Below are 19,611 nucleotides of genomic sequence, written 5' to 3'. Positions count from 1 at the left end.
ATCACTATGAACAAAGCCAGTGGAGGTGATGAAATTCCAGTTGAGCTATTTCAAATCCTAAACGATGATGCTATGAAAGTGCTGCACTTGATATGCCAGCAAATTTGGAAAACTCAGCAGTGGCCACAGGAATGAAAAAGGTCAGTTTTCATTCCAATCCCAAAGAAGGCAATGCCAAAGAGTGTTCAAACTACAGCACAATTGCACTCATCTCACATGCTAGTAAAGTAATGCTCAAGATTCTCCAAGCCAGGCTTCAGCAATACGTGAACCGTGAACTTCCAGATGTTCAAGATGGTTTTAGAAAAGGCAGAGGAACCAGAGATCAAATTGCCAACATCCACTGGATCATGGAAAAAGCCAGAGAATTCCAGAAAAACATCTACTTCTGCTTTATTGATTACGCTAAAGCATTTGACCTTGTAGATCACAACAAACTGTGGAAAATTCTTAAAGAGATGGGAATACCAGACTACCTGACCTGCCTCTTGAGTAATCTGTATGCAGGTCAGGAGGCAACAGTTAGAACCAGACATGGAACAACAGACTGGTTCCAAATCAGGAAAGGAGTGCATCAAGGCTGTATACTGTCATTCTGCTTATAAAACTTTTATGCAGAGTACATCATGAGAAACGCTGGGCTGGATGAAGCACAAGCTGGAATCAGTTTGCCAGGAGAAATATCAATACCCTCAGATATGCAGATGGCACCACCCTTATGTCAGAAGTGAAGAAGAACAAAAGAGTCTCTTGATGAAAGTGAAAGAGGAGAGTGAAAAAATTGGCTTAAAACCCACTCCATGGAGTGAGTCTCAGTAGAAAATACTATCAACTGTTGCATTCCTCGTTGCCAAAATCAGAGACAATTCCCCACTAAAACATTAATAACAATATCCTCACAGTCCTGACTAAGCTGCAGGCCCACCAGCAAGATTCCCAGGAACTTTGCCATTATTCCTGTCTCCCTTTGATTTTCAGTGCAGCAGTGAGATCTAAGCGAGATACCTACTCTAATGATACTCCATAAATACTTCTGATCACTATGATGGAAGTCCTATAAGTCCAAATAACAACAGGCCTCACTAGCAAGATTCCCAGGAACTTTGCCATTATTCCTGTCTCCCTTTGGTCCCCAAAGGACTCAACGCTGAAAATTGATAATGACCCATAATCCCTATATTTCTGCTTAATATATTGCAAAAATAGTCTATGATACCAATCAGAATCAAAACACTTTTCCACTCCCCCCACCATCATCCCCATTCTATTTGCCATGCCATCCACAACAAGGGAGTGGGACAAAAGAAAAGAGAAAGAGGGGTAACAGAGAGTAAAAATCCAAACACAGAGAAGACTTGGAAAGAATCTTGTGGGGGCTTAAAATACCAAAGAAATGGTCAAAATTTGTGTGACAATGATTGCCTGACATTTAGACTGAATTTTTCAAAAGCTGAGAAGCGTGTTGTCTAAACTGACTGCATGCAATGTGCGTGTAAGGGTGTGTAGTGTGTGTGTGTGCACAGTGTGTGTGCATGCGTGTGCGTGAACTGAGGGGCATCAGTGAGCTAAGTGACAACAGTATACATACCATAGATTGTCTCCTTTTGTATAATTGTGCAGCTTAGAGACAATAATGGGACAAAGGCATCATGCCCTTTTGTGTTTTTTTGAATTTTAGACTATAGAAATGGAATACCTATTTTAAAAATAAATAAGACTAATATTTTTTAAAATAGTAAAGTAATACATGGATTTGCTAATACCTTCTGAAAATAATACAGTAAAATAAACACTTTAGAAGGTGCTGCTTTGGGGATCCCCTGGGCTGTGACTCCCACCCCACACGGGGATACCGCCCAGGTGCAGCCCCATCTGTCGCAGTGTGCGTCTTGCACGATGCAGTAGTACACAGCGGCGTCTCCCAGGGAAGCCCGGGGCAGGCTCAGGGTGCTGAACTTCCTGTCAGGAGGAATTAACAGAGATGCCACTTCATTTTCCACGGTTGTCGTATATCCTTGAATGATAAATTGTGGTCCCTGGTTGGGGAACTGTCGATACCAGAAGATATATTCACTTATAGCTATTGTGGTGTGGTTACAGGGTATGTTCACTTCTTGTCCTTCGTATGAGTCAATGATGATGGGCTGGGAGGTCTTAGCAAGACTCAAAGTACCTGTGGAAGTAAAAAGCACAACACTAGCTCCTATTCTGAAATCAAACTGAAGGTCCAACTCAGCACCCTTCAGGTTCTTTCTCAAGTAAACCCCCTATTTCCCCTCCATATACAGACACACACAATTTACTTCTCACTTGTGTTTCAGGACATTTTTTTTTTTAATAACTATGCTGAGGAATCCCAGAAACACATGAACAGAGGTGGCAGGTCTAATTTCTTCCTCCCATGGATAGACCAGGGCTCAGTAATGACGAATGTCTTTATTTCTCTCACTCCTCACATAAATGCCAAGGAACAGCCTGGAGAAAAATAGGACCCCAAAGCCATCCCTCAGTATCTTGAATAAAGAGCGATGGTAGCAGGCAGAGTTGTAGATCCTTGTCTGGACCCAGATCCCAATTTCTTTTAATGCCATAATAACTCACCCAAGGTCAGGAGCACGGTCACTCTTGTCATCTGCCTCATATTCTACTGTAAACCAGGACCCAGGGTCTAAGTTCTGTTGCTGAGTCTGAGCCTGGACCAGCCTATGAATCGGGGAGAGACGTAGCAGCAACTTCCAGAGCCCACACTAGCAGCTCTCACACGGAGCTGTCCCCAGAAGCAAGCCAATAGCAGGGCGACAGTTCCTCAGCAGGGGCTTCCCCTCAAGGCTCAGCTGAGCACCCAGGAAGAAGAACAGTGGTAAAAACTTCTAGCACAGCAGCATGGCAACCTGGACTTCCTTTCAGATCTTTGCTATGTTCTTACCCTCTGAAGATTTGGTCTGAATGAAACAAATGTTTCAAAGGTTAGATTCCATTGGGCTCCTTATTCCTCATCGATTTTCCACAATTCCAGAAGGTGCCCATCCACTGTAGCAGTCTCATATTCATGGAGCTCTGAGAATAATCCATCTAAGATGGTCATTCATGCCCAGAAATCCCCCATTGGTTCCAATGTAAGATTAAATGAAATCTTAATCTTATTCCACAAAAGAGCAAATGAGGCCATCTGAACTGGACCTTTCATCTCCTGACACCCTGGTGTCCTTTTGTAATCACACTAAGTCCACACCTTACATCTGCTACTCAAACTCACTTAACAGATATTAAACAGAGAATTGGACCCCTCTCTAGTTCCTACTGACCAGCTAGGAAAAGACATTTGATGTGAAATCAGTCACCAAAACAGGAAGTGAAGGAGAAGAAGAAGAAAAGGCACAAGTTCAGAGTCAAGACAGACCTAAATCCAAATCCCAGCTCTTCCACCTTGTGACCTAGGGCAACTCTCTCCTTGGAGCCTCAGTTTCTTCATCTATAAAACTGGGACAATAACACCTACTTCAGAGTCAACCTGTTGTAAACAGTCGGCAGTAGACTGTAATTGCTTCCCATTCCTTTCCTGCTTTTCTAAACCACATGTAAAGAACCATGACCAGCAGAAAGCACTTGTGTAGGAATTATAGTATATGTGACTACTTTTAATGTATATATGGATCATCCACTCTTCCTTCAAGAAATACCCGTTAGAGAATCCCCTGGCAGTCCAGTGGTGAGGACTCCAAGTTTCCATTGCAGGGTGTATGGGTGGGGAGCTAAGATCCCACAGCCAAAAAGAAAAAAAAAGAAATACCCAATATAAACTCAGTAACAAAAACTTTTTTAACTCTGAAAAAGAGCTAAATCCAAAAGATATCTTAATGTTAGTTGAATCAGCCAATTGCAATAGCCAAACACGTTAGATACTCACATTAATGTGGAAAGCATAGTGGTATGTTGAGTTCTTTGCTCATATAATATGGGAAAGGAAAATCACTGGAAAATATCTGGGGAGCATTTCTTCCAGGTCTAAAATTGTTGAAAGTATTCTAAGTAAGCCACTTTTTCATTTTCCCATGGAAAAGATCAATGAGTGCCAAGGACTTCTAGTCACATTTTGGCACAGTATATATGAAATAACAAGTATGGAATAACCAGCTTCCTTCAGTACCAGATAGAGAAGAAGGAAGGATTTATGAGGGAGTTAAATATTCTAGAACACCTTGTACAGAAGTAACATAAAAGGGTCACATTTTAGAATCAGCTCGTTGCAACAGCGACCCCATGTGGTAAACATACTTGGACAGAAGAAATGTTTCACAGGAGTCAGTAGGTCTCAGATCCATGCAATTTATGGACCACCCGTCATATTTCTTTGTTAAAGGTAGAAGCCAATAGTTTGGCTTGATCATGTGGACCATGGGGTCTGTTTGAGGCAATGGGAAACATTCTGAATGAGGATCCAGACAAACCAGTTGCGAGCAATTTTCTGGATGTGATATTTGTGCAATTTTATGCAAATCACTTATTGTCTGAGAAACACTTTCTTCACTTCTATGAGATTATGTAGATTAATTAATTAATTGTGAGGTTAATTAATTAATTTTACTTAATAAATAACTTTAGTTATAAGGTTCTCTCTAAACTACATATTTCTATATAAATACAACTATGTTTAACATAGGAAATATCACAAGACCAAAACAATAATCCTACTTTTTCAGAACAGCAAATAGAACTTGATTTTTCTGTGTTGCCATCTATTAACTGACTTAGACAATTATTAACGTATCAAACAACAAAAGGAAGAAACATTAGAGGTTTTTCTATGCTGCAGCCTTTGGAATGAAAGTAATCATTAATGATTGTGTTGTTATGGGCTGAATTTTGTCTCTTCCCACATCTCCCGCTTACTTAAAATATATGTTGGAGACCTAATCCCTAGTACCTCAGAATGTGACTTTATTTAGAGAGTGGCCTTTAGAGAAATAATCAAGTTAAAATGAGATGTGGGTGGACTCTAATCCAACATGACTGGTGTCCTTATAAAAAAGGGAAATTTGGACACAGAGATGACACAAATGAAGGGAAAACAATGTGAAGAGACACAGAGAAAAGCTGTCCATCCACAAGCCAAGGAGAGGGTCCTGAAACAGATCCTTCTCTCACGGCCACTGGAAGGAACCAGACTTGCTGACACCTTAATCTTGGAGCTTGATTCTCTAGAACTTCAAGACAACAAATTTCTGTTGTTGAAGGCACCCACTTTGTGACAGTGGCCCTGGAAAACAAATATATGGTACTAATAATTATGTTATATAACATGTACTCTCCTTTGAAAAACCTTTTCTGTGTTCAAGAGATCTGGGTCAACACAGGAGTATATACATGCATTAATGTTATTTTTTATACATACTGTAATTAAAAAAAAAAACTCAAAGTTTTGTTAAAGCAAATTTTAGAAAGTTCTTGCGACTAAGAAAGAAAACCGTCACCCTATAGCAAGAGTCACCAACTGGAGATATATATATTTTTGTTTGTTTTTTTTTATTTTTTAATATAAATTTATTTAATTGGAGGCTAATTACTTTACAATATTGTATTGCTTTTGCCATATCAACATGAATCCATCACAGGTGTACACGTGTTCCCCATCCTGAACCCCCCTCCCACCTCCCTCCCCGTACCATCCCTCTGGGTCATTCCAGTGCACAAGTCCCAAGCATCCTGTATTATGCATCGAAACTGGACTGGTCATATGTTTCACATATGATAATATGCATGTTTCAATGCCATTCTCCCAAATCATTACACCCTCGCCCTCTGCCACAGAGTCTGAAAGACTGTTCTATACATCTGTGCCTCTTTTGCTGTCTCTCATACAGGGTTATTGTTACTATCTTTCTAAATTCCATATATATGTGCATATATATATATATGCATATATACTGCATTGGTGTTTTTCTTTCTCGCTTACTTCACTCTGTATAATCGGCTCCAGTTTCATCCACCTCATTAGAACTGATTCAAATATATTCTTTTTAACAGCTGAGTAATACTCCATTGTGTATATGTACCTCAGCTTTCTTATCTATTCATTTGCTGATGGACATTCAGATTGCTTCCATGTCCTGGCTATTGTAAACAGTGCTGCAATGAACACTGGGGTACACATGTCTCTTTCCATTCTGGTTTCCTCTGTGTGTATGCCCAGTAGTGGGATTGCTGGATCATATGGCAGTTCTATTTCCAGGTTTTAAGGAATCTCCACACTGTTCTCCATAGTGGCTGTACTAGTTTGCATTCCCACCAACAGTGAAGAGGATTCCCTTTTCTCCACACCTTCACCAGCATTTATTGCTTGCAGATTTTTGGATCGCAGCCATTCTAACTGGCTTGAAATGGTACCTCTTTGTGGTTTTGATTTGCATTTCTCTGATAATGAGTGATGTTGAGAATATTTTCATGTGTTTGTTAGCCATCTGTATGTCTTCTTTGGAGAAATGTTTATTTAGTTATTTGGCCCATTTTTTGATTGGGTCGTTTATTTTCCTGGAATTGAGCTGCAGGAGTTGCTTCATTTGCTATTATTTTCTCCCATTCTGAAGGCTGTCTTTTCACCTTGCTTATAGTTTCCTTTTTTGTGCATAAGCTTTTAAGTTTAATTAGATCCCATTTGTTTATTTTTGCTTTTATTTCCAGTATTCTGGGAGGTGGGTCATAGAGGATCCTGCTTCATAGAGGATCCTGCTTCATAGAGGATCCTGCTGTGATGTATGTCGGAGAGTGTTTTGCCTATGTTCTCCTCTAGGAGTTTTATAGTTTCTGGTCTTACGTTTAGATATTTAATCCATTTTGAGTTTATTGTGGTTATGGTGTTAGAAAGTGTTCTAGTTTCATTCTTTTACAAGTGGTTGACCAGTTTTCCCAGCACCACTTGTTAAAGAGATTGTCTTTTCTCCATTGTATATTCTTGCCTCCTTTGTCAAAGATAAGTTGTCCATAGTGTGTGGATTTATCCCTGGGCTTTCTATTTTGTTCCATTGATCTCTATTTCTGTCTTTGTGCCAGTACCATACTGTCTTGATGACTGTGGCTTTGTAGTAGAGCCTGAAGTCAGGCAGGTTGATTCCTCCAGTTCCATTCTTCTTTCTCAAGATTGCTTTGGCTATTCAAGGTCTTTTTGTATTTCCATACAAATTATGAAATTATTTATTCTAGCTCTGTGAAAAATACCATTGGTAGCTTGATAGGGATTGCACTGAATCTATAAATTGCTTTGGGTAGTATACTCATTTTCAGTATATTGATTCTTCCGATCCATGCACATGGTATATTTCTCCATCTATTAGTGTCCTCTTTGATTTCTTTCACCAGTGTTTTATAGTTTTCTATATATAGGTCTTTAGTTTCTTTAGTAGAGATATTCCTAAGTATTTTATTATTTTCATTGCAATGGTGAATGGAATTGTTTCCTTAATTTCTCAATTTTCTCATTATTAGTGTATAGGAATGCAAGGGATTTCTGTGTGTTGATTGGAGATATATTTTAAGTTTTTAAAAGGTGAGTTTTTCTCTGGTTGTTAAAATGATGAATTCTAAATACATAATGTGGAAAATATGGAAAAGTGTAAAAATCATGTGAATGTCATATTCCAGAAATATTATTGATAATGTTTGGGTATATATCTTTTTTCCTTTGTCTATGCATAAATATTTTTAGCAAAATTGAACTGCATGTGCTTATATGCACAAACACATAAATACATACATACACATTTGGGTACCCTGGATTTTTTAATGTTATTTCTGAAATATTTTTGCCTATTAATAAGTATATATAGAATTTGGATTCTAGTTGAAAACATTCCTCAAAATATTCCATGATAGAGATGTAGTATAATTTATTTACCAATTTTCCTAGTATTAAATATTTAGAGTTTAGGAAGAATACTATATAAACACCTTTGTACATAAATCTGTCTAAACTTCCAGCTATCTCTTTTTTAAGGGTTTTTCCATCTTCATTTTTTACATGACCACTTTTAAAATAACATAAACTTTCAGTTATTTCTTTAGACTAGCTTCTACAAAGAGGATTCCCTGGGTTAAAGAGTAAGAATATTTTAAAATGCTTGGTAAGTATTAATTTACTCAATCAAACAATATTTGCAGAGTCCCTACTTGGGTCAGGCACTGAGCTAGATACAACATCCCCCTATGAGAATGGTCTTGTCAAAAGGAAGAGAATGTTTAAAGCAGTGATAGTCTTCATGACAACTGCTGTGATAGGGAAAGTACAGTATTATGGGAATGCACAGGTAGTAAGACTACTTTGGTTGTCGGGTTCCAGGAACACTTCCCAGCTGGAGTGACACCTGAACTAAAACATAAGGGAAGGTGGGTGAATCTGGTAAAGACTGGGTCAAGTAGGAAGAGGCCAAAGGAACAGCATCTGGACAGACCTGGAAGCACCTGTGGAAGCACAGTGGAGAGCACTTGGGTAGATGGTAGTTCCATTGTTCGATGTAGAAACAAAAAAAAACAAAGAATGAGTTTGTCTTATAAATTTCTTTAGTTTGGGGAAGGGAAGAAGATGAAAAGCTAAACTAACACTTAATTTTAAGTATTTCTGGATTCTTGCAGAGAACCCAGTGAAACTTACTATACAATTAGAAAAAGATCAGAAGAGGGAAGAATGAATGGAACACAAAGTGGCTCCATGAACAGTGGCTCCATGAACAGTGGCTCCTCTTAGAGAGAGAGATGTCTCCCTAGCCTCCAGGCAAGGGTGAATTCTCACATGGATGCAGCAAAATATAGCTCTCAGGAAAACCAGGATAATAAGCCCCCAAAATGCTTCTCTACTCCTACCTTCTCTAAAATACTTAACATTATATTTCAGAAATGAAAACTGATTTCACAAGTAATTTTTTTAAAAAGTTAGTACTTCCCTGTTGTTCCAGTGGTTAAGAATCTGCTTTCCAACGTAGGGTATGTGGGTTTGATCCCTGGTTGGGGAACTAAGACCCACATGAGCAACTGAGCGCATGCTCCAGAACAAGAAAAGCCCCCGCATCTTATAAAAGACTCAGTACAGCCAAAACATAAAAAATAATAATAAATAAAATGTTGCTTAAAATAGAATAAAATATTGCTTAATGCAATTTAACCACAATGTAATTGGATAGGATAATATTAGCTCCTTTCCTAAAAGCAGGTTTTCTAGTATATAAGATGCTATACAGGTTCAAGTGATGTGACAAAGACCAAAGTAAAGTAACTTAATAACAAGATTGACTGTATATCCTTCTCATGCTGCAGTCCAAATATAAGCAATTCAGGGCAGATATAGGAGATCCATAGCTTTGGTGATGGCCTTAGTCCATTTGGGTTGCTATAACAAAAAAATACCACAGATTAGAGGCTTAAGCAGCAAACATGTATTTCTAACAATTCTGAAGGTTTGTGAGTCCAGGATCAAGGTGCCACTGGATTGGGTATCTGGTGAGGACCCACTTCCTGGTTCATAGACCACCATCTTCCTGCTGTTCTGTCATATGGATGAACAGGCAAAGGAGATCTCTGGAGTGTTTTTTATTTATAAGAAAACAAATTCCATTCAAAACACTTTCACCCTTACAACCTAAGAATTTTCCAAAGGCTCCACATCCTAATACCATCACACTAATAGGTTTCAACATACAGATTTTGGCAGGACACAAACATTCAGTCCATAGGAGTTACTAAGTATCTGATTGCTACTTAGAACCACTTCTATTCGGGATCTAAGACATATGTACAAAAATCCCCACAACAGTCCTTCCAACTATCTCAATTTTATGGTTTAGGAGATAAGGCATATAGATTATAAATGGCTGATCCACTGTGGCATAGTTACTAAATAGAAGAATCATAAAATATAATTTATGCTTAGCCCCCTTTCCACAGAGTCCTTAAAATGAGATAAAAGAGAGGATAAAATGAATATTATAAATAAAAACTCCATTGAATTTCTGGTTTTACTTAAAAGTTACCTGGTTAAAAGGACCATTTTCCAGTAAGCATAGGAAAAAAAGAATACTAAGCTAACTTTCCTCCTCAAGGTCAAACAAGACAATTACTAGGTCCAAATGACAAAACAGAACTTCTAAGGAAACTTATTTGCTCCCTGTAGCCACCTCAGTAAATGGGGGAAACATAGACCTGAGCACACAGTGTCCCTTCCCTAGTCCCCCATTATAAAAGGCTCTTCCCTGGCCATCTTCCCACATCATTGCCTGTGAGGAGTCCACCAAGCCAAGGATATATCTCTTCTAGATCTTGCTCTGGTTACCCAGATCCCAGGACTCCCTGCACACAAGGATTCCCCAAATCCACTTTTAAGGTCTGCATGTGCTTCTTTCAAGGACCTTCTTCCCTGATGTAGATATTCCAGCAGTGTGTACACAACCCAAGCCCAAGGGATAGTCGAGGAATGGCTCTTTCCAGGGATTATAATCATGTTTTGCTGAGGTATCCCCATCAAGAATAGAATCCAAAAACAGACCTGGATATATATAGGAATTTAGTATACTATAAATGCAGTATCCCAAATCAATGGAGCAAGTGTGATGTTTCAAATAAGTAGTGTTCTTATGAATGTCAATCCATTTAGAAAAAAATAAATGAAAGTCTCTACATAAAAATTAATTTCCTTTGGGATATACTCCTTTGAATCATATGGTTCAAAATGGAGCTGCTAATTTCTTGCAGAATCATCCCCTAGCCACCACTAAGTAATTGGTCAAATGTAGAGCAAAGCTGAGCTAACCCTAGTGGCCACCACAGCTTGTCCAGGGAACAGCATCTGACCCACACTGAGTCAACCGGAGCCCTTCCTGGGAGGTTCTAAGTTGAAAAGAGAAAAAAAGAGAGGCACTGAGTCAGGTCCTTCACAAGGGTATACGTAAGAAGATGTGAGCACAGGAGCTGTAATCGGCCTACATGTTTATACAATATACTTAAATCCTCCATTGTTTTGAATCCTCCTCGCATTATGTCTCACTTGCTTCCTTTCTTCTCCTTTCAGAGTCAAATTACCTCTACTTCCTTTTGTCACACAGCATTTTATGCACTTCTCTGTCTGAGCACTTACCAAACTGGTTTGCGTTATTAGTTTACTTTTCATTCCTACAACCAACACTTTTTATTAACAGGGACTATTTTGGGAGTTAGGGTTACACCACTGTTGAAATCTGTCTCATGCCTGGAGGAGCCTATAGGCTGAGGAGAAGTGGAGTCGTTAGACTACACGCCTGAGAGGAAGGTTGCCTGGGTTTCAGTTTATTGTTGAGCAGTTCTGTGACTTAAGTAAGATACATAAATTCTCTGAGCGTGAATGCCTTCATTGGTAAAGTGAAGCTCATGAGAAGAGTTGTGAGAATTAAAGGGGTTCACAAATGTTTGGGATCGCACCTGGCATCTGCAGATCAAGGATGGTTTCCTTCACCTCTTTATGATCAGTGCTCAGCAGAGTAGCTGACACAAGGATTTATTTCAATATATACTTGCAAATGAACAAATGTTGTGGCTTCACACACAAAAAAAATTTAGTTATAATGAAGGACAAATTCTGGACCCACAACACCACCTTGTGGAGGGATATTAAGGCTTCAGGAGCATGGTTTTCTGTGCTCAGGGGTTTATATTCAGCTCTCCCTGCAGCCCCCACCACTGTGTCGCTCACAGCACAGAAGTACAAGGCAGAGTCACTCCCGAGAACAGATGGTTTCTTCAGGTGGAAAGAGGTTTGGCTCTTGTTAAATTCAGCCTCAAAACCATAGTTGCCTTTAACCGAAGGGTCCCCTGTGATGTATTTCAGAAGGAACTGGAGACCTTGATTGCGATGTTGGACATAACAAGAAAGATAAGGGCTCCCCGAAACTGAATAGGTGCACTTCACAGTCACTGGATCCCCTTCCGCGACAGGGACCTCTTCTGGCTGAGTCACCGACTGAGCTCTCAGTCCACCTGTAAAATAACGCACAATACATCAGTGAAGGTTCTGAAAAAGAATGTAAGCGGGTAATACAAGTGGAAAACGGAAAGGGAATATCACTCACTGAGTGTAAACAGAATCCCAAGTGTCCAGATATGTGCAGAGGCCATGGCTCAAGCTGGGCTGGATGGGGGCTCTTTTGCAGCTCACCTTTGCTGGAGATATGGCTCCACTCACAGAGACTATGTTCTCCAGGAGCACAGCGTTTTACAAATGCCCCTGGTGCTTCCTGGCACCTGTATCTTCTCTCTGAGAGCAAGCTCTTCCCTCAGATCTCGGTGAGAAGCAAGACTGCAGCACCTCCTGTACTCAAGACAAACCGCACACTGCAGCGCCCCCTAGAGCCCACTTAGAATCAGGAGACTTTCCAGTCTAGTAGCTGAGCTGCTTAACTAGTGACTCAGCGGTAAAGAATCCGCCTGCCAATGCAGGAGACTCAGGTTCAACCTTGTGTCAGGAAGATCCTCTGGAGGAGGAAATGACAACCCACTCCAGTATTCTTGCCTGGAACATTCCATGGACAGGCAAGAATACTGGCGGGTTACAGTCAATGGAGTCACAGAGTCAGACACGACTGAGTGCGTGAGCGCGCGCACACACACACACACACACACACACACACACACACACACACACACACACACACACCCCTGGGGCTTCCAGGACTTAGCACAGCACCAGTCCTCTGGATGTCTACATTTTCCATTGGTGTTCAAGGAGAAGAATCAGGGCTGTGTGAACCAAAGTGGAAAAAATTCATCCTGGGTGGAACAAGTTTTAAATGGTTTATGCTCTCTCAAGATAATACGGGGACAGAAAGAAGGGAAAAGCATATTTTGATAGAATGGGGAAATAAATAGAAAAAGGAAGGAAAGCACAGCATTGAATGGAGAGAGAAAGAAAAGTGAGAGACCAGAAAAACAAAATAAGGGGAAAGAGTAAGGCAAGAGGAGACGAATGGTAAGAGTGAGTTTATTTGTCTCTTTAGAAATAATTTAGAGCCAGCTTCCAATTAAATCTCTTTGACCACAATATAACTTGAGTTTTTCTCTTGGTTGGTTCTGTTGAGACCTCTCCCTATAATATTTAAATAGTCATACAAGAAGAACTTGAACCTTCTCTTTAAACATTTTTAGAGAGAAAAAAAGAAGGGATGGTGTTATACACTTGTTATAAATATTTGTCTTATTAAACAGAAGGTTTTACAGCTAAAATACTTCTATGAAGGTTTGCAAAAACAGAAATTTTCCACATAGAGAGGTTACTTAAAACAGACTTCAGATGAAATACACATGGATTAAAAGTTGATGATCAGCTAAGCTTGAGGTATTATGATGATGACAAAGAGTTCGTTTAAGGGGAAGACAGGCTAAAGTTTTACACTAAAAAATGCCACAGTAGCAGCAGAGTGATTATTCAATAGAGTCGTGAAGAAAATAAGCAAGTATCAGTATAAACAAGTTGTTTCTCTGATTTTCCTTATTTTTCCTTTAAGTAATATCCAAAGAAACCACCCAATTTAGAAAGAGGATAGAAAATCTCTTTGCTTTGAATCAGAAAAGAATGTGGAACAGAGCTATTTCTCAAAGTTTTGCTAAGGATCTCATACTTAACTAATTGAAACCTTGACCCTATTATAATGTCTTTCTTCGAAATATGTAAGTTATCTTTAAATAATAATCTTCAAGTCACAAAGAGGCCTATGATGAATGGGAAAATAGAATAAATTTCTTCTCTTTCTGTCTACAGCTTAAGTGTTAGTGCTGTATCTTAAAAGATACTGGCAGTCATCTCCAGAGGAATGATTGGGAAAAGCTTAAAGAAAGGAATATTTTTAAATACATGTGGAGGATTAGGGGAAAAATCAAAATTCTCCAAGCCAGGCTTCAGCAATACGTGAACCGTGCACTCCATAATGTTCAAGCTGGTTTTAAAAAGGCAGAGGAACCAGAGATCAAATTGCCAACATCCACTGGATCATGGAAAAAGCAAGAGAGTTCCAGAAAAACATCTATTTCTGCTTTATTGACTATACCAAAGCCTTTGACTGTGTGAATCACAATAAACTGTGGAAAATTCTGAGAGAGATGGGAATACCAGACCACCTGACCTGCCTCTTGAGAAATCTGTAGGCAGTTCAGGAAGCAACAGTTAGAACTGGACATGGAACAACAGATTGGTTCCAAATAGGAAAAGGAGTACGTCAAGGTTGTATATTGTCACCCTGCTTATTTAACTTCTATGCAGAGTACATCATGAGAAATGCTGGACTGGAAGAAACACAAGCTGGAATCAAGATTGCCGGGAGAAATATCAATCACCTCAGATGTGCAGATGACACCACATTTATGGTAGAAAGTGAAGAGGAACTACAAAAGCCTATTGATGACAGTGAAAGAGGAGAGTGAAAAAGTTGGCTTAAAGCTCAACATTTAGTAAACAAAGATCATGGCATCCGGTCCCATCACTCCATAGGAAATAGATGGGGAAACAGTGTCAGACTTTATTTTGGGGGGGCTCCAAAATCACTGCAGATGGTGACTGCAGCCATGAAATTAAAAGACGCTTACTCCTTGGAAGAAAAGTTATGACCAACCTAGATAGCATATTCAAAAGCATAGACATTACTTTGCTGACTAAGGTCCATCTAGTCAAGGCTATGGTTTTTCCTGTGGTCATGTATGAATGTGAGAGTTGGACTGTGAAGAAGTCTGAGCTCTGAAGAATTGATGCTTTTGAACTGTGATGTTGGAGAAGACTCTTGAGAGTCCCTTGGACTGCAAGGAGATCCAACCAGTCCATTCTGAAGGAGATCAGCCCTGGGATTTCTTTGGAATGAATGATGCTAAAGCTGAAACTCCAGTACTTTGGCCACCTCATGCAAAGAGCTGACTCATTGGAAAAGACTTGGATGCTGGGAGGGATTGAGGGCAGGAGGAGAAGGGGACAACAGAGGATGAGATGGCTGGGTGGCATCCCTGACTCGATAAACGTGAATCTGAGTGAACTCCAGGAGTTGGTGATGGACAGGGAGGCCTGGCATGCTGCAATTCATGGGGTTGCAAAGAGTCAGACACGACTGAGCAACTAAACTGAACTGAACTGAACAAGAAAAGGTAAAGCACCCTGGCACCAACAGTAAGAAGGCTTCACCACTCCTAGGCTTGAAGGGACAGAGGAGAAAGAACTTACCCCAGCCTGGGAGACCTGTAATGAGGTGGGTCCACAGGACCTGTGGATTTCAGCACAGGAAAGGAAAGATCACAGAATATAAACAGGCTGACCACTCTTTCCTGCCAGGGGCTCCCACTGGGCCAAACCCAACTAGAAGCAAAAAAGACAAGGGCATGAAGTCAGCCTCCTGGGTGTAGAGCAGGATGGAGAATAGACTTGGGGAGGAGAACAGAGAACATCCAATCCCCTGACACTGGGTTTAGGGTTCCCCTATCAATCAGGCAAAATGTGGGTTTATCCTAAATGTCTGCTCAGGCATATCTATACAGCACTTTGATTGATGTAGCAAGATAAATAAGTCAAAACAATAGTCCAGTATAGACTTTGGTGCCATAACTAAATTTTCCAGGTAATTGCCTAATCTCTACTTCTTCTCTCCTATACAGATAGAGCATACAAAGCATGTAGAACTATGCCTAGATAGTGCAAGTGACTCATTGTGCTTACTTCAACCATTTAGTAATCAGTTCCAAGAGATACAAATGAACTAAACCTCTAAGAGGCTACAGATCCAAAGGATTCCTAAGGCATCAACTGAGCTTTCAGAATTGAACAATATAGACTCACTAGCTATTCTTCTTACGTGCTTTATGAGATTGATGAGGGTATTATTCATCAAACGTCTACTGTGAGCATAAGTTAAGCCCATTACATTTCTTGCTTCATTTTTCCTCCTAATACTTTAGAGATGAAAATATTAGGAGTTCAGGAATATTCGATTATTCAAGCCATCCTTAAAGAAAGAGAACAAAGATTTTAACCCATACTTTTCTGATTGTAAAAGCATAAATCACATTGAGAATTTCAATTTTGATCATTTACTTTTTTTAAAAATACTTTACAATATTGGAAAGTAATTCCACTATCCTAATAAACTTATACAATCATATTCTTCTGTGCTACTTACCTTTAGAGGCTATCTTTTAATTGGGTGGATACCAAATACTGACTTCATATGTATGTGCCACTTAATCAAAGCAGCCCCTAGATCATTGCTTCTAGGAGGTCCTCAGACATTTAAAGAACTGAATGAGCTACTGACCCCAAGGAAACATTAGCAGCAATGGGGATATGACCAGCAGCAGGCAGAGCAGATCAATCTAGGGAGACCTTGGGCAGCTTTACGCCCACTGCATTGGATTCTCCATATTTAGTCAGCCCTGCTGTGCATGTTTACTCTCAGGAGCCTTAGAACAGCTTTCTCAACCAGGAATCTTTTTAAGAGAAGTAAATGTCAGAAAAATGGAAATTTCTATATATGTATAAACTTCCAGGATGTGGGAGTACAGGGAATTTTACTCTCCTGTGAATGTCTCACAAGTCACCGTCGAACTGAGAGCTTCATGGTGCTTTTAAGACTGTGCTGTCACTGAGCCTTCTTCTTCATAAATGCTCTCTCATCAGCTCTATTTTCCCCTTCTTTTATTTCATTCTTGTCCCACTTCCCCTTTGGGTAAGAACACCTTTAGTGTTCTACATGTAAGCTGGAAAAAATCTGGTAAGAAGACTAGTTGTTGACAGTTTAAACAATAGAATCAAAACACCAACATAAAAGGTGTCACTCCTCAGTGAACTGAAAGGAACATCCTGTAAGAAGGAAAGGAATTTCCTGTCTCTTCTTGCTTGTGAAAGCAGCGAGGGGCCATGCGCTCATTGACTGTGGAGCAGCAAGAGCACACGTGCGGAACTCATGGAGAAGACGCACACATGGCTCATATGCAGATATTTCATTTGCTTAAAAGGCAAGATTAACACAGTTTTAAACAAGCAATAATCCAAAACAGAATATGCCTAAACAAGTGGTACAAACATATATCAATTTATAGGTGTACACAATTTGGATGTTACTAAAAGCAGAGAATGGGCTTCCCAGGTGGCGCTAGTGGTAAAGAACCCACCTGCCAATGCAGGAGACATAAGAGACACAGGTTTGATCCCTGTGTCAGGAAGATCCCCTGGAGGAGGGCATGGCAACCCACTCCAGTATTCTTGCCTGGAGAATCCTATGGACAGAAGAGCCTGGCAGGCTACGGTCCCTAGGGTCACAAAGAGTTGACTCAACTGAAGCAACTTAGCACGCACACAAAAGTAGAGGATAAAGCCCAGGATCTGGGCTCGAGTCTGGGATTCTCACACCAGACTTGGATGAGCAATAGAATTGCCAGAGAGACATTTATAGAAAATACAGACTTCTGGGTCCCATCCCTGCAAAATATGATTCACTTACTCTGGAATGCAGGGGAGGAAATAATCTACTCTTTTTAAAAACTCCAGAGATTTCTGATTAAAAAAAAAAAAACAGGAATCACTGATCTGTCCTAGGACTTTAGTCTCCAAAGTGGGAAGAAAGGTGTGGGTAAAAAGACAAAGATAATTTAACAAGAATATGGGAACAATATATTACAACTTATACTGTATTTTTTTAAGTTTAAAAATTTGGAATAAGATTGAGTTTTACTAATATTTCTATACTAATTGACACTGGCATCCTCACTTAGTGTATATATCAAATTGTAATAAGTAAAATATCCTGAGAGAAGGATTGAGGTTTCATACTCAGGGCTGTTGGTAGTAGCTATTCACTCATTTGTTCCCTTTAAGCTAGTTATACTATTGAATATTAGCTAAAGTACACTTTACAAAATGTGTGTGTAACTCCATGGACTATAGCCCTCCAGGCTCCTCTGTCTATGGAATTTTCCAGGCAAGAATACTGGAACAGGTTACTATTTCCTAATCCAAGGGATCTTCCTGACCCCTTGGGGATTGAACCCACATCTCCTGCACTGGCTGGCGGATTCTTTACCACTGAGCCACCTGTGTCTTAAAAAAATTCCCACAAACAGAGTGAAGCTGGCAAATAATATTTAAAATGCAGAAATCAAGAAGAAAATAGCAGAGTGGACATGACTCTCCCTCTCTGCTATTTTCTTCTTGATTTCTGCATTTTCATTTAAAATATTATCAGCCAGCTTCATTCTCTTTGTAGGAATTTTTTTAAGACACAGGTGGTGCAGTGGTAAAGAATCAGCCATTTTACAAAGGAAAGCAAAAATAATCCAGGCATATTTCAAAAGAAACAGATCAAAAGACAATTTTAAACATGAATTTACAGAACCATTATTGAAACACTCCATAAAAACTTATTTCCCTATGTACCTTTATTGTATATAGTGCTGTGCCGTGCTGTGCTTATTTACTCAGTCATGTCCAACTCTTTGCCACCCCATGCACTGTAACCCTCCAGGCGCCTCTGTCCATGAGGATTCTCCAGGCAAGAGTATTGGAGTTCTGCTCCAGGGAATCTTACCATCCCAGGGACTGGACCCAGGTCTCCTGCATTGCAGGCAGATTCTTTACCATCTGAGCCACCAGAGAAGCCCAAGAATACTGGAGTGGGTACCCTAACCCTTCTTCAGGGAATCTTCCCGACCCAGGAATCTAACCGGGGTCTCCTGCATTGCACGCTCATTACAAGCTGGGCTACAAGGGAAGCCCATTATATATAGTGTTTGAACTCAAGTGTTTTTTCTGATAGTGCAAATGGAAAAGCTTGGGGGATGCTGAATTGGGACTAGGAGGGGAAGCAGTTGTTGTTTGTCTTTCTTCCACATCCTGCAAATGCTGTGACCTCTCCTTGTTTCTGTTCAGCTCTTCATGGATTCCCTGCTTCTGTGTACCTCACAGCACAATAGTAAACCCCTGCATCTGCCGTCTGCACCTGGAGGATGAGCAGTGATGAAGAGAACCTCTCATATGTCATGTTGTAGCGTCCCTGTTGAGAAGGCCTTAAACCCTCAATGAGGAGTCTTGGTGCAAATCCTGGGAAGTGAAGGTACCAGAAGAAGCCACAATCATTGGATATAGAGTGATTACAGGAAATTTCTGCCACAGCTCCCTCCAAAGAGACCACAGTGGAAGGCTGAAATACTTGCTCCTTGCTCTCTGCAACTACAGGAAACAAACAAACAAACAAAAAAGGTTGTGACTTTGAAATTTAAAACAAATTTTTAAACAAAGACTACATTTTTCCAAGACTAGATGGTGAAAAAGTTTGCTCACCCTTCCAGAGAGAGCTGAGGAGGAGACCCAGCCACACTGCTTCCAGAGTGCTCTGCAAAGCCATGGCCAAAATGCAGCTGGTCTCAGGCCAGTTGCCTCAAGTGTGACACTCACAGGAAGCTGACTATAGGCTGCCTGCTTTGCATTTTCTTCTGCGTCATGACATCATCAATCAAAATCTGTGAACCAAGAAGAATCACTACAGTTCTGAGGCTACTTAGTTACTTCATCTGTACTTTGTTCTAAGTAGGGACTCAATAAAGGAGATGCCCTGGAGAAGGAAATGGCAACTCACTCCA

At 40.1% G+C, this 19,611-nt stretch overlaps 2 gene segments (V, D, J or C); both read right to left on the bottom strand.

The window, feature by feature from the left end:
- LOC108636868 lies at window positions 829-2,734 on the bottom strand. The segment is given in 3 exon segments: window positions 829-873; window positions 1,854-2,173; window positions 2,602-2,734. Coding segments are annotated over 3 exon segments (405 nt in total).
- Window positions 18,906-19,398, bottom strand: LOC102172268. The segment is given in 2 exon segments: window positions 18,906-19,201; window positions 19,313-19,398. Coding segments are annotated over 2 exon segments (360 nt in total).

This window comes from Capra hircus, chromosome 10, assembly GCF_001704415.2.
Source record: "Capra hircus breed San Clemente chromosome 10, ASM170441v1, whole genome shotgun sequence".
NCBI classification, from domain to species: Eukaryota; Metazoa; Chordata; class Mammalia; order Artiodactyla; family Bovidae; genus Capra; species Capra hircus.
Note: the sequence above shows the minus strand (reverse complement) of the source record. Positions and strands in the feature narration are given on the sequence as shown.